Source organism: Macaca fascicularis, chromosome 3 (assembly GCF_037993035.2).
Source record: "Macaca fascicularis isolate 582-1 chromosome 3, T2T-MFA8v1.1".
Lineage (NCBI taxonomy): Eukaryota > Metazoa > Chordata > Mammalia > Primates > Cercopithecidae > Macaca > Macaca fascicularis.
Window position 1 is genome coordinate 6,848,851 of NC_088377.1, and position 16,139 is coordinate 6,864,989.

The 16,139-nt window shown below is 42.6% G+C and overlaps 1 protein-coding gene across 10 annotated transcripts in view; it reads left to right on the top strand.

Annotated features, from left to right (window-relative positions):
- DSCAM (DS cell adhesion molecule) overlaps positions 1-16,139 on the top strand; it is an 855,708-nt gene that overhangs the window by 709,462 nt on the left and 130,107 nt on the right. For all 10 annotated transcript variants that reach the window (XM_065541361.2, XM_065541362.2, XM_074033985.1 and 7 more), the window contains one exon: positions 4,234-4,304. In XM_065541361.2, coding sequence (XP_065397433.1) covers positions 4,234-4,304 — 71 coding nt within the window. The remainder of the gene's footprint in view (positions 1-4,233; positions 4,305-16,139) is intronic.

Below are 16,139 nucleotides of genomic sequence, written 5' to 3' on the forward strand. Positions count from 1 at the left end.
TCATCACTTTTTTTTAAGAGGAGGGATCCAAATGCTCTCACTTCAGGGAACAGGCAGAACAATAAATACATTACTGACAAATCATGGCAGCATTGGTAGGCTAAGTAATTAAGCTGTTACATTCTTAAAAACAATCAAGTCTGTCCTGGATACAAGAACTGTACCCCCTCTCCTCTTCAGCGGGGACCTTCATAAAATACCAGACCTGGGCCTGGCATGGTGGCTCACACCTGTAATCCCAGCACTTTGGGAGGCTGAGGCGCATGGATCACTTGAGGCCAGGAGTTCGAGACCAGCCTGGGAAACATGGCAAAACCCCATCTCTACTAAAAATACAAAAGTCAGCCAGGTATGGTGGCATACACCTGTAATCCCAGCTACTTGGGAGACTGAAGCAGGAGAATCGCTTGAACCTGGGCTGTAGAGGTTGCAGTGAGCCGAGATCATACCACTGCATTCTAGCCTGGGCGACAGAGTGAGACCCTATCTCAAGAAACATAAATACCAGACCAGATTGGAAAAGCAAGTTATTCCCAATTCATGATTACATTATGGAATGTGTGCTTTCTGATAGAATTGAGGACATTCTTGTAAACACTATGGTGGCACCTTTGGTGTAATTATGAATATATCTCAACTGGAAAATCAAGACTGCAACTCTTGTCTGCCATCTTTCTGAGAGGACCAAACCAAAGGCCACGCCCCAGGGAGCCGGAGGATTCAGGATGAGACAGTGCCCCTGACATTGCCCCCAGTTCCTAACAAACTGGCTTCTTGTTAAATTCAGTTAAGGGTTGCTAAATTAAAGTAACGCAGCCTCAGTATAGCTGTCAGACTCAAAAATCATTTTTCAAGGATTTTTATGGAAAACGGTGTGCTTTTCATTGGGCACAGAATTATCCCTGTGTGAGGGAAATCCATTCCATGAGTTTGTATTGAATTTGATGTCCAAAGTTTCCTGCCTAAGAGCTTGACCCCATGTGCAAGAAATTGGGTACAGAGCCTTAACAATAATTACCACCATTAGCTGGAAGCCAGCCTCTCCCTCGGTTCCTGTGCTGGACTTTAACTTCAGTTCTAGCAGAGCCTTTGCACTTTTGGAATTAATAGATCTGAGAGGCTGCAGCACTCCAGACTGCTAGTTGTCCCCGGACCTGCTGAGGAGAGGGATGCATGCTCAGCATTTCAGCATCTACAAATTGCTTTACCTGTTCAAAGTAAGGACTCACTCTGGGCTCAGTTCCTGGTGCCATGTAGAATCTGCTGGGTGACCAGAGATATGCAAAGACAGACACGCAAATGTATATGCACACTACAGGGACAGGTCCCCAGGCCCAGGCGGGGATAAACTGTAGCAGGAGGCCCACAGACATGAGCAGCAAACCCTGATGGAGGGAGAAGAAAGCTTCAGGGAAAAGGTTGGGATCTACCCAGGGGTCCCATGTGTTTTGAACATGGCTGGGACATGGTTCATAAGGAGTGTGCAGAATAAAAGCATGGAGAGGACAGTGAGGTGCCATCTGGGAGCAGAAAATTACTAGGATGGGTGAACAGTGTGAATTGTGCTCTGGGGCTATGTCCCTTTTAAAAGAGTACAATAGAGACCAGAATTAATGTTTAGGAACTAAATAGAAACTGTCACCAGGCATAGAAGTGGGGTGGAAGTGGGGCAGCAGAGTGAGACATAGGGATGCCCATAAGGGCGATGGTGGAGAAAGCAGGACAGGGGCCATTTGGAACAGATGCCAGGGACAGCATCAGCAAGTGTGTGAATGAGGGGTGCAGGGAACAAGCAACCCAGAGATCGAACTCCCATCTCTTGTCTCTCTCCAGCTCTTGCCTTTTAACACCTTTGTTTTAATTATGAATACATCTTAACTGGAAAATTGAGGCCGCAATATCCCCGTTTCCTTTCGAACTCATATTTCTAAACCATACAAACCATATATTCTGGAGAATCCGCTTCATTTCTTGGCATTCTTATAGCATCATTCTCTCCCAGTCCTGCCAGCCCCAACCTGTGGAATCAGCTTCCTTCTTGGTCCTCGGTGCACGGACGGAGCTGTGGAGTCCCATTATCCTCTTGGAGTAGCAATCCCTGCGTCTTAGAGCACTGACTCCTGGGGAGGGCCACTTTGATAGAGCGCCTTAGTGCCCTAAGACACAGGGTGCACCCTTTTCTATGGACCATAGCCATTTTCCAAGCCTTTGTTTTGTTCCTAAAGCCCATAACTCTCTCCTTCATGTTCCCATTCTGATTTCCTGCTTGGCTTATTGTCCTATAGTTGAGAAAAGCAGCAATCAGATTTCAACCTGTTTCTTTCAACCAGTAAGTTTACCTGTGTCTGCCCTCACCTGGCTTCCCTCAACCAGTAAGCCTACCTAAGGCCTTCCATAGCTCTGCCCTCCTCCCATCCCAGAGGTGTTTGTTCCTATGCCGGACTCACTCCATAGCCTGTATCTTCTGCCCTCTTCAGTTTCTGCCAGGACATTCATTATTTCTTCAAGTTTACCTTTCGTTGTTGTTGTTAAATTTCTCCCATTTGCTTCCCCCATTTAAAAACACTTAATGATAATTATATTACGATTATAATTTCTTATATTTACTGAACATATTGTTTTCATAACAACCCTGTGATACAAATTCTATTGGTCCATTATATAGAGAGAAAAATGGAATCACAAACAAGCTAAGTAACCCTCAAAAAAAGCACACAGCTAACAAGTGATACAACCAGAATGTGAACTTGGACAAAAAAAACTCAAATGGCAATCAGCTTAGCAACTACATCATGATACTACTCAGAACTTCCTCTTCTGTTATAAAAAAGGAAGCCAGCTTTCCTTGGTCATGCCCTTCCCCAATCTACCCTTTATCTTTCAAGTATTTTCACTTTCCTGTTACTTCCAAACTCTCCAAAATGAGTTCATATTCACTACTTCTGCTTTCTTATCTCCCGTGTGCCATACAACCTTTTGCAAATGTCCACAGAACTGGCTTTCTGTAGTTCTGCAGTGATCTCAAAAATGTCAATCCAAAAACATGTTTTAATCTAAAGGACTCTTTCCCTCTGATCTCTCTGTCGTCATTTGCTTCTGCTTCTCAGAAGACACTTGTTTACCTGCTGCCTTGCATTGCAACCTTCTTTCAGTGTGTGTATCTGATAGCTCTGATTACATTCTGAACTCTTGGTTGGCAAAATGTTTACATCTCTTAGTTCTACACCATGTACCTAGTATATAGCACATTTGCAACACATGTCAATCAGCTCTAACTGGGATGTAATTGGGATGTCTCTCATTGGCCCGCTGACTTACAGCACACTCAGCGGAAATAGGTTGCTTTAAACTGCATACTTTGTTTTCCTCTTCAACATTGCTTCAGCCCTCTGTGGCCAGAGCTCCCGGTTCACAAGGGTTTTTGTTGTTGTTGTTTGTTTGTTTGTTTGTTTGTTTTAAGATGGAGTCTCGCTGTCACCCCGGCTGGAGTGCAGTGGTGCAATCTTAGCTCACTGCAACCTCTGCCTCCCAGGTTCAAGCGATTCTCCTGCCTCAGCCTCCCGAGTAGCTGGGACTACAGGCGCCCACCACCACACCTGGCTAATTTTTTGTATTTTTAGTAGAGACAGGGTTTCACCGTGTTAGTCAGGCTGGTCTCAATCTCCTGATCTTGTGATCCGCCTGTGTTGGCCTCCCAAAGTGCCGGGATTACAGGCGTGAGCCACCACGCCCGGCCACAAGGGTTTTTAATTGAAGAATAAAAGCCATGGAAGACACCCAAAGGCAGAAGAATCTTGATTATTTTTGCCCGAAGTCGTTCTAATCAACTGAGAAACCCCAATACCACATCACTAAGCAAAGCTTCCAGCGGGGAGAGAAGGACCTTCGGTACACACCATAGACAGCATTTTATAAGGGAAATTTTGTTTTGCAACTTTCTGTTGTACCCCTTAACTTGTTCAAACTTGGGATTGATACACGAAGTTGTCTAAGACATGGTGAGAAGGAATACCGTGATAGGTCCTCAAGATTCACGTTTCCAAAGAGCAAGTAAAGGCCAAGAGTTGGACACAGTAACTCTACAAAACTGACGTTTCCCACGACCACTAAAAACTTCTTTCTCTGTGCCAAACATGGGGATGGGATGACTTCGGGGACCGCCTTTGGCTGTGTAGGCTTCGATCTGCTCCGGCACGCTTCTCTAACCTGCCTGTGGGTTTTTGGTCCTTACAGCTCCTGACGGTCCACCTCAGGAAGTTCACCTGGAGCCTATATCATCTCAGAGCATCAGGGTCACGTGGAAGGTAAACCCAGCAAACACTTGTATTCCCGGTGCTTTCCCCCCAGGGCGAGCCCTTCACTCCTGTTCAGTGTTCCGACACCAAGACTCTCAAATTTTACAAAACTTAGTTTTTCAAAATTAACTGGAAAGCCCTTTTCCTAAAATGCAGTATTTGTATGCACATTTTGAATACTGTCACAGCAAATTCTGTATCACAGAGAATAAAGTGGTTTTATCTTTTTTTTTTTTTTTTTTTTTGCTTGAATCTTAATCAAGGTCCTAAGCAGTGGTCTCTACAGAAATAGTGAAACTGAAGTCCCTGACTGCTTGCTCTCATTTCATCCCAGCAAAAATGTTTTCAAATTGCTTTTTTTTAAATAACAAAGCATGCGGTGGCAGACAGTCCACCGAGGTGGCAGGAAACAGGCCAGGTCCTCACTGTGCCACTAACTTGATGTGTTCTCAAGAAAGCCCCTACATTTTCTTGCCAGTGAAGCGAGCTGTTGAATCAACTGACTCCCAGGGCAGTGCTACCCCATGTGTGGCCCATAGAGGCCAACTGGCTGCTGGTTACTTTAGTGTTTGTTGTAAGTAGCTGGGAGAGAAAGAAAGCTTGAGCCACAATGTAAACAATTGCATCACTAAGCACATTGTTTCATTCAACAGCCATGATTTCCATGGCAAACTTCCTCAAGTAAGGAAGCAGTGTTGATTCTGGAGCAAGCTCATCACCAACCACCACTGTTCCATGACCTTCAAGTCAGTAGCATGGCCCTGACCTGGTGGGCCATGGTATTAGTCATCCTCCTGAATGTGCTCTTGGAGATGACTGTCTTAGGCCAAATTCCATTTCATCCAGAATGTTATTATCGAACCAAGAGTTCTGTAAGATTGCATTAACTATCCCAGCTCTGAATTTCTCTCATTGCATGTGATTTTTTTTTTCTTATCTCTTTCCTCACCCTTTTTTTTTTCCTGTGGTGTCAATGGGAGAAGAGGGCAGCCAACAACCACAATGTGGTCTTCACATCACACACCTCTTCTAACCATTGCATCTGTTTTTTGTTTGATTGTTTGTTTGTGTTCCCTCTAGTGTGGGTTCTTTCATAAGATGACCAGCCTCTGTAACAAAAATGGATTTTCAGCGTTGGGGCGGATACCACTTTTGGTATTACATGCGTTAATGCAGCCCCTTTGTGTCAGCGTTTCTCAACCGCAGTCAATGAGTTGTGTTTCCTGTGGGCAGTGTGATGTGACTGTTTAGCTGCACAGACAGTGCAGGCCGAGGAGTGTGGGGGGCGGTGTCATTGGTCTTTGTGAGCACATTCACCACCTGCGAGCATCACACACATTGTAGAATAAAGACACTCAGCAAGCCGTAACCCCACATGCATTCCCGCCACTCTACAAATGGAATGCTGACTCACTCTGTCTTGAATGGAAGACTGTGAAGTTTTACCCACTAGCTTTACACATTCTCTTGTGTTTTTCCCTGAAAAAGACCAGGTATTACTATGGCCTCAAAAGCTTTTTGGGTCTTTTGGGTCCTGCATGAGAGAGGTGTCTGTCCACAGAGGATCTAGCTCTTATAACTAAAAATGGAAACTTCTGAGGCTTTAAAAGGCATTGTATCCTTTCTCTCTCTGTAGAAAGCAGCCACAAAAGTCAGTGCATTGCAGTTAAATTTCTTTTTAGTGCCAAAGGATGAACATGTTGTGGGACTATTAAAAGGAAGCCTGGCTTTCATTAGATTGTGAATCGACTGTAATATATTGTTCATGGAGGAGTGCAATCTATCTCTGTAGTGGGCCTTTGTGGCATGGCCTGTCAGCAGGCGGACTTGCCGGTGATCTAACTGACTAATGAGGTAGGGGCTGCCCTGTTACCAGTTTGTCATTTCATATTGGCCTGTTTATATAATGAGCTTTTAAAGGACAACACTGATTCAATCGAATTGGATGCTATTACGTGAAATCTAATGTATGTGTAAAGGACAATATGTTACATACAACATGCCTTTATTTATGGCATAAAATCCAGAATATCTGTTTTGTGTAAGGAGAAAGAAGGAAGGAGAAATAGCGTTAGCCCCAAAGAGGGAGCCCCACATCTGTCAGTCAGAGTGGACATATGCAATCGTGGGAAGTCTAAGGTGGGAGCTCATTCATGGTCACAGATGCTGATTGGAAGTAAAAGATGCATTCAGTAGAGAGATACAGGGTATAAAGGAGGAAATAGCTCTGGGGTTTTGGTGGGAGAATTGGAAGTAAAAGATGCATTCAATAGATAGATACAGGGTAAATGAGGAAATAGCTCTGGGGTTTTGGTGGGAAAATAACCATTTAGACTCTAAGCCTTTTAAAGGTAAGGGGCGCTTTGGTGGCCTTTCTCTAACACTGGAGATAGAGATTACATTTATTTAATTATCATTGAACAAGCACTGCTTCTGTAACAACACCCTCTATTGATCAAAATAAGCAATTTTCCCCTTTTATTTTATTTTATTTATTTATTATTTATTTTGAAACAGTCTCACTCTGTCGCCCAGGCTGGAGTGCAGATGGCACAATCTTCACTCCCTGCAACCTGTGTCTCCCAAGTTCAAGCAATTCTCCTGCCTCAGCCTCCCACGTAGCTGGGATTACAGGCACGTGCCACCACACCCAGCTAATTTTTTTGTATTTTTAGTAGAAACAGGGGTTTTCACCATGTTGGCCAGGCTGGTCTTGAACTCCTGACCTCAAGTGATCCACCCACCTCAGCCTCCCAAAGTGCTGGGATTACAGGTGTGAGGCAGTGCACCCGGCACCCCTTTTATCTTAGTTATTTCTTTCACCAAAGAAGAGCTTCTGATTTTGAAATCTTTCATGTCCAGCAAAGGTTGCTCAGGACCTAGTGAATGCAACCATCCTACATCAGCTAGAGCACCCGGATTCAGGCCCCTTACCTTGCCCCACCTTCCCAGGGATTCCTACCCACGCAACAGTCCACAAGTATGATCGTCTTTCTTGTCAGTGTTCCAACGTTTCTAACACGCTCACCTCTCCTGTCCATTCCTGCTCATTTGAGGCTCAGATTGTGCATGACTGACCCCGTGAAAATGGGAATTTCCAAAGTGCAATTAGAGTTTCACCCTCTGTGTTACCCATCGCTCTTGGTGATGGCTTAGGGAGGTTCCCACCCCATGGCTTCTGCAGTCTGTTTCACGTGCATCCCCTCCACTGTTCTGGGAGCTCCTTGGCGGCAGGAAGAGAGGCTTATTCAGCTCCAATCCCTCGTGGCTGACATGTGTTCCATGAATGAATGAATGGGTTGAGTGAAGGAGAGGTGAGTGTATATGTGAGTTGGGAAGGAAGAGGCCTAGAAGACAAGTGTTCCATATCACAATTGCCTGTGAAGCATTATGTGTTTCTGAGACTGCCATGGAGAAGGCATCCCAGCTATTAGGATCTCCAGACAGCAAACATGCTGAGCTCAGGCCTAACTCATGATACAGTGAAATGCCCCAGCCTGTACAATGGCAGGCACCCAAAGATGTGAACCACACTCAATACACCAGGCGACCAACCACTTTTCATATGAGTTTCTACTATAGTAATTTTCAATATAGTTCATTGAAAAGTAAAGGGCAATAGTGGTCCAATTTGTGATAAGTTTCATGGGAAATGGACATCTTTACATCCCAAATGTAAGCCCATAGAAAGATGTTCAAGAACCACAAGCGTATTTGATGTCTATATTATGCAAGATAAAGTCTTGGAAAGGGCTCTTAAATACTTTTACAAATATTAAGTTAATTAAAGTGCTAACCGAGGCCTTGACAGAAATTCAAGAGACGATGTAAGCGGTTCTGAATAAACTAAAATAAATGACAATAAAGTTTCATTTGACATTCTTGGAAAAACAAAAGGATTTGTGTAAGCAAATACAATTTAATTTGTGGCAGATTTTGTTTCTGATTCAAAATCAGAAAGAATATTTAAAGCTATAAATAATTGATAACATATTTGATAAAGTACCTGAAAATTGTACAACTAAGGAATTCTTTGGTTTTTCAGAAAATTCTAATTTTTAGTTTATCTCCTAAAGTGTCTCTTTTAGCAGTGTCTGTCACCTTCTCTCGTAATCAGTCTCAGAATCAACTTACCCTCCTTTTATGCAAATTAAGGACAATGTGATTGCCAGCTACTTGTGTGCATGCTTGCGTGTGTGTATGTGTGTGTTTGCCATGGTCACTCCTAAAATAAAACTTTCATTATTTGGAATATTTAATGATTATATACATCTCAAAACATTTATCCAGAGAATACAATTTAAGACAGATGCTTTTTTCCTATTGATATAAAATATGTGTTGTTGTTTTATTTTTGCATTAAATGAGAAACCTTTGCAGAACCACAGGCTGTCCCAAAACTATGAAATGGTCAATTACTTAAATATTCCTGTGCTGAGAATAATGATCAAAGTGATAACTTGCAATAAAAATCTGAGAATAATTTTACCACTTTCTTGGCCCTCAGTATTGTACCATCTGGGTGAAAATTTTACTTAAAATGAGCAAAATTCTCATTTAGAATTAAGAAAGAGAGTTATGACTTCTGTAAAATATTAAAGTTGAATATTTAGAGATTTAATTAAATTTCAGTAATCCGAAGAATATTTTTAACCAGAATATCACGTCTCCACTCTCCCCAATAATTCCAGCTAATTGAGGCATCATTACAACCTATTACATTTCAGAGTTGAACTCTTACAACAGGAAAATGGCTCAGTCTGTCATCTAAAAACAAAACTGCCATATTTCCAGTGACCTTGACAGTAATGGTTTAATAAAATAAACTGCGGGCTCCGCTTGCCTTCTGCACTGAAATCCCTCTATCTCCGGGAAAGAACAAGGTACCTTCCCGCACTAGTATTTCCTGGCCAGGGGTTCCTGGGACAGCTGTCCTTCCGGGGGTTTGCTGCCTGCCAGGCACAATGCTCAACTTCTGCACACAGTATCTCATTTTATCTGTGAGCTGGGAACAGGCAGTTTTCTGCAGAGGGAGATCCTGAAGTCAAAGAAACTTGCCCAAGTTCTGAAGGCTGGTGACTGTCAGATTGAAGACTTCCACCCAGGCTGCCTGGGTCTGCCTCCTGGGTTTCTGAACAGTCAACAAGTTGATGACTATGAGGTGCCAAGATTGTAGTTCATGCCTAGTAATGCCCAATAAATATTAACTACCTTTACTATTCCTTCCAAATTCATGTTATAAATTATACCCAACCCCATAAAAATTAGAGAAGATATATGAAATTTACATTCTTACCTGCTATCCTTTTCTTTCCAAATTATAAACTTAACCTTAGAGTAACTTTAGTAGTGAGTAGACACCCTTTTTTCCTATATCAATTGAAATTCAAAAAGGTTGCCTTGAAATAAACTTTACTTAATTCTTCAACTATCACTTTAATCTTTAGGCTGTGAAAAATGGCAAAAGTTTGTATTTGCTTTTATGAACTAATCCATTGGCTCTAGCATTGGTTTTATAATATAGCCTTATTGAAATTCCTGAAAATCAACATTTCTTACAAATACTTAAATAATTTTTGGCCCTTCTCATATTAACGAGTCTAACCTCCTTCCTTGATAACAAGAAAAAAAAATTCAAAATCTCTGGTCATCCGTATGAAGTAAGATTGTTCTTCTTCAACTTTTTTAGGTGGACTAGACTCTAGGTTCCATGAGGTTTGAGGACATGTCTTGTGTGTTCACTGTAGCCTCAGCAGGAGTGCAATAAATTCTGTTAAATTAATGCATAAACCATTTACCATTATTTCCTTTTATCATAAAAGGTTCCTATCAAAAGGTGGTGCTTTAAAAAAAAAAAACTGTGGACTTTCTAGAAAGCCATAGGTGACTAAATTTGCATATTTTTGTTGTATATATAAAATATGCGTGTTTCTTTAATGAAACCATGATGTTTATTTATACCATTTGGAATGTATTCTACATCTTTCCATCTACGTATTGGGTTATTCCTTTCAGTTTAGCCATGTGATGGGCCTTCTTCAAGGACTCCAGTTCTCTGTCCCAGGAGAGAGCTGCCAGCCTGCATGCACAAAGGGTCTGGCAGGTCTCCTGACCTAAGCAGGCAGTTCCCTTGGTTTCTAGCTTCAGAGTGCAGCCAGGAAGATGCTGGCTGCATTTGCGAGAGCTACTGGCGGCCACAGGGGTGGAATCTGGGTCTGATGCTCAGGTAGGCTGGAAAGAGATGCTGTCTGGGACTGTCAGGCTAAGAGGCAATTCTTGATTCAAAACCCCACTGAAAAAGCTGTGCCTCTCCAGCAGAGTGACCTTGACAGGACACAAATCAAACTTGGCCTAGGGCTTACAACCAAGGCCTTCTGTCGTCATCAAGCCAGAAATCCTGTTAGATGGTTTCTTCTGAGAGCTTCACATTAAGTCTGGATGAACACAAAAAAATCTAAGTGTAGGCACTTTGATTTTTTTTTTATAACAGTTAGGTTATAAACTGTAAAGTTGCAATACAATTTTAGAAGGAAAGTATTGTATTTTGTCTTGATTTAAAGAGCATATGATCAGAAATGCAAATAAGGTTGCAACTAAAGGGTGTTTTGGTCATTTATTGATGCTCATCCTTAGGTCTTTTCTTAGTGCATCAACATTACGTTTTACAATAGGACCAGGTCCTGAAGTTGTGACACTAGGTCAAAAATTGTGTATGGTCAGAATAATATTGAAAATGACTTAAATTGTCTAATAAGCACACTATGCATGATATTCACTAGGAAGCTTTACAGTAACATATATGTACAAACATGTAATATTCACAGTGAAAACTGAAGAGTACATGTAAAAATATAAGTTGACATTATTTCATCACATTTTATATAAAGTAGCCTTAGCATAAGTTAAATCCATTTCCAACAAGTAAATTATGTATAATTAGAATACAGTATAAAAAGTACTGGATTAAATTTCAGAAAATTAGATACAACGCCCATCTCTACACCTAACCAAAATGACCTTAAGCAAGTCACTCAATTTGTCATTATTGGAACTTGAACCCTTTTCTCTAGTTCTAAGTTGAGTGTTTTATTCATTATATCATAACCAAGAAAGTAGCAGTGCATTTTAATGATAGATTCTCCTCCCTCTTCCCCTCCCAGCACTGACTTGATAGCCATAGAGGATAATGGATGTGGGCCCACTCTGGAATCCGTAAGGTGATCCCTCGATTAACAACCCCAATTTCGATCCCTATGCTAGATTCTGATTCCACCCATCCCACCAATGGCTCTGGACAGCACTGCCATTTCTGATGGCAGATATCTCCCAATAAATGTAAATATTGTGAAATTTTCCCAACAAAAAAAAAGAAGTTTATTTTCAATAACCTAATAATAGATGGATGGGGTTGGGCACAGTGGCACATGCCTGTAATCCCAGCATTTTGGGAAGCCAAGGCAGGCAGATCACTTAACATCAGGAGTTCGAGACCAGCCTGGCCAACATGGTGAAACCCTATCTGTATTAAAAATACAAAAATTAGCCAGGCATGATGGCTCATGCCTATAGTCCCAGCTACTTGTGAGGCTGAGGCAGGAGAATTCCTTGAACCCTAGGAGGCAGAGGCTGCAGTGAGGCAAGATTGCGCAACTGCACTCCAGCCTGGGTGACAGAGTGAGACTTGTCTCAAAATTTTAATTAATTAATTTTTAAAAATAGGTAGTAATTTAATAAAAGTATTCAGAAGACCATCTTAGACAGTTTTATTGGTTCTTATATAATACTAACTCTGCTTTTCATAGAGAACAAATCAGAAAATCAAGCTAAAGTGAATATGGCATTGAGCATTATGAATGCACAGATGCCATACAGGGAGAGCATAGGTGGATATACACTGTTTAATGTGCTGAATGTCCTCAGACAGCAGTTCTTAAGTCATCTCGCTGATGACATTTCCCATCTTTTCAGAGAAATCAAATGAGATAGATAAGTTAGTAAACAGGGCACAGATGTTAGAATGAAAAATCAAAGGAAAACGTATATCCAATCAAGAATTACATAGACATCATCAAATGGCATCTGCTATGTCATGGACCCCTTTCCTAAGGCAAAGGAAGAAACATGACATTAGTTTTACTGTTTAAAACTCGGTTGGACAAAGTTGGTTAGGGTCCATCATAGGAAGAAACCCAGCCAGGAGAGCATGAATTAGCTGCCCCAGCACAGGTAATTTCCAGACTATTTTCAAGGTAGCATGAAGCAAGGCAGAAAAACACAATGTGTGCCTTCAAATGTATTTCACTAGTTCAAATACATTTAAGTTAATACATTAAGATGTAACTAACTCTATTTCAAGAGAGCCCATAACATTTTTAAAGCCAAACTCTTCATTGTATTAAAAACTCTGAAAGCTCCTTTAAATTCTTTCAATTCCTATAATAAACTCTTCCTGTTCTTTTGAAAAATTTAAGTTGAGACCAAAAATGAAAGTACTTTGTGCTTTGAGTAATTATAGATGTATAAGACATAAAACCATTTTACCTTCCTGTTTTCCCCACCAGTAACAATTTAAAGTTGGAAACAAGGTTTGTTTTTCTGTAAATAACAGAAGAATTTAGGTGGCAGATCCTCAGTGAATTTAGGAAACAAGACTTCCCACTGAAGTAGAGTGTGATTCAGGGAGTGCCTGTGTTGCTCCCGTGGGCCTGTGTGGTATCTGTGGCACGTGTTGCATCTGGACTTGTGGAGTGTTTCCCCCCAGCATAAGCCAGAGTGTTCACAGGGGCCCTTGGTCTGAATGCTTCTAGCGCGTTCCTAACAGGGAATATACAGTAGCCTATTGGACAACTCTTTCTTTTCTTTTGTTTTTTGTTTTTGTTTTTGTTTTTGTTTTAAGACAGCATCTCACTCTATCACCAAGGCTGGATGGTGTGTAGTGGCACCATCTCGGCTCACTGCAGCCTTGACCTCCCAGGCTCATGTGATCCTCCTACCTCAGCCTCCTGAGTAGCTGGGACTACAAGTACATACCACCATGCCCAGTTAACTTTTTGATTTTTTTTTTTTTTTTTTTTTTATAAAGAAGGTCTCACTATTTTGCCCAGGCTGGTCTCAAATTCCTGGCCTGCAGTGGTCCTCCTGCCTCAGCCTCCTAATGTGCTGTGATTACAGGCATGAGTCACTGTGCCTAGCCTAGACAACTTTTTCAATACTCTCCCCCCAAATACCTATTCTTGCATGTTGATGTCTAAAATTCCCTTTAGTCAAGGCTAAAACCTTTCATTACCCAAAAATAGATAAGAGGCTACATGTGGTGGCTCATACCTATAATCCTAGCACTTTCCCTCATCTTCCTGTCTTCTTCTGAGCCCTCAACACTCTTCTAACCTCAGCCCATTACCCAGTTCCAAAGTCACTTCCATATTTTCAGGTAGCTCTATAGCAGTGCCCCACTCAAAAATAGTTTCCAGTTCATTGGTTCTTTTGGCATGGATGTAAAGCACTCAGGAATTCCTTCCAGTTGTAAAATTGAAGCTCACCTTTCAGCAGGCAGGCTCCTTCTGAGACCTGGATCTTCTCTGGTTCTTCTGGACAGATACTTAGCAAAAATGACAAAGGCTGCAACAACCATGCATGTGACTGATGCTGCTCACTCCTTTACAAGCGCGCGCGCTCTCTCTCTCTCTCTCTCTCTCTCTCTCGCTCTCGCTCTCTCTCTCTCTCTGTCTCTGTCTCAGTTTGACTGTCACAGCTTCCACCTGCCTCCTGGCAGTGCCATTCCCTGCCATTCCCATCTGTATGTCTCTTCCAGCCCAGGGTCACTCTCACCCACTACCTGCTCTCAGCCTCATCCCTGTGAATTCCAGGACTCAGTTTGTCTCCACACTTACCCTCTCCTCGTATATCACGTAAGGGTTCTCTTAGTTATTCTTGAATTTATATTATTAACAAACATGGAAGAGTGGGAGGGAAATGGAGGCAGTTTCAGTTTAAAAACCTACAAAGTAGACAGAGTCTGCCCTGTGCACCTGTCAGAGCACTGGTCAGGGCGACTCCTGGCTTGGCTCCCTGCCCTGGCCTCCAGCTTCCCAAACCCTGCCCTCCTCAGTGGAAAGGGCCTGTTTGGTCCCAGGGAAGATTCTTCTTCACCCTCCTTTCCTCTCTTTTCTCATCAAGACATCCAGGTTGCCTCCAGAGCATGCAGACCCGGTGGTTTGTTGGGGTGAGAGGTGGATGTGGATATGTCTTCATCTCACTCAGCTCCACCCCTGCCCAACTGGCCTCCTTACCAGCCATGTTGGATCATGACTGGCCCTCCACTGGCGCTGTCTTACAAAACTTCCAGAATCAGACGCTGTCTTCTCCCACCCCACAAAACTACTTCTGAGCATTTTCCATGGCCCCGTGACCATGCCTTTGAAATCCTGCCTCTTGTGCTTGTTTATCAGATTAGGGTCAGGGAGACCCTCCCTCCCTTATCCCTGTGGCCTTTCTTGGGCCCCTGCCCTGCCCTCCTTGGCCACACTACCATTACAGGGCCTCCATTACCTGCAGAGGGTCTACTCTGGGTTGAGCCTTCCAGGCATGCGTGGTGGGCCAAAGCCCTTTGGGTTCACTCAGCCACTGCTAAATAGTTGGGGCCCAGCCTTAGGCTCACAGACTAGCATACTCCCTCTTTGGCATCAGAGCACACCCTCTAAGTCCCCACTGTCGGGCACAGGAGATAGGTGGGGGCATTTCCAGAGGCCACCCCTCAGAGCTGATTCATAGAAAGCAAAGCCCGAATTCCCTTGTTTGGTCCTTGGCAGAGAGCACTGATAGGCCTCTGTGGCTGGTAGGAAATACTAACTGTGGCTAGCAGGTGGTATGAGGTATGAAGAACAACAGAATTCGAAAAAGGAGTGTCCCAGCAAGAGGAGCTGTTTCACAGGTGTTTGTTGGCTGGATGAATACAGTGGAAGCTGTCCTACTCTTTAGAAATGGAATAAATGGAGTTTTGCTTTGCAGTAGTTAACCTCAATTCCATATGGTAAAATTATCAGTCTATTTATAGCATTCAGCATTTATGTCTCAAGGCAAAGCCCACATACACCCTTGGCCACCCTTTCCTCCTCAACTGCCAAGTCTGACTAGAATATGGCTGCTGCAGCCTGCAAATAACATTCTTGGCTCTCAAGACAGCGCCTATTTCAAATAATCTGTCATTTATCATTTATTTATCAAACTGAAATTGCATAGCCCCTTAGTTCTAAACACTGTCTCATTATCAGGTTATGTGGCCCTTTTCTACTTCATGAAATATGGACACCTCATCCTTTCCTAGCTCCTCAAAAGATAATGACTTTGGGGGAGCCAGTCACGTGCCTGTATATCTCCCCATTATGAGACCTAGGACACAGATAGTGTTTTTAATACAGTACAACTCTAAGGAGAGATATATGAACAAAAATATCATTTAAGGCCAGAAGCAGTGGCTCACACCTATAGTCTCAGCACTTTGGGAGGCTGAGTTGGGCAGATTATTTAAGCTCAGGAGTTGGAGACCAGCCTGGGCAATGTGGCAAAAACCCATCTCTACAAAAAAATACAAAAATTCGCCTGGTATGGTGGAATGCTTGTGATCCCAGGTACTCAGGAGGCTGAGGTCGAAGGATTATTTGAGCTTGGGGAGGTTGAGGCGGCAGTGAGCCATGATCCCACCACTGCATTCCAGCATGGGTGACAGAGTGAGACCCTGTGAAAAAGAGAAAAGAAAAAAGAAAAGAAAAGAAAAAAAGGGAGGGAGGAGGGAGAAAGGAAAGGAGAAGAAAGAAAGGAGAGAAAAGGAAAGGAAAGGGGAAAGAA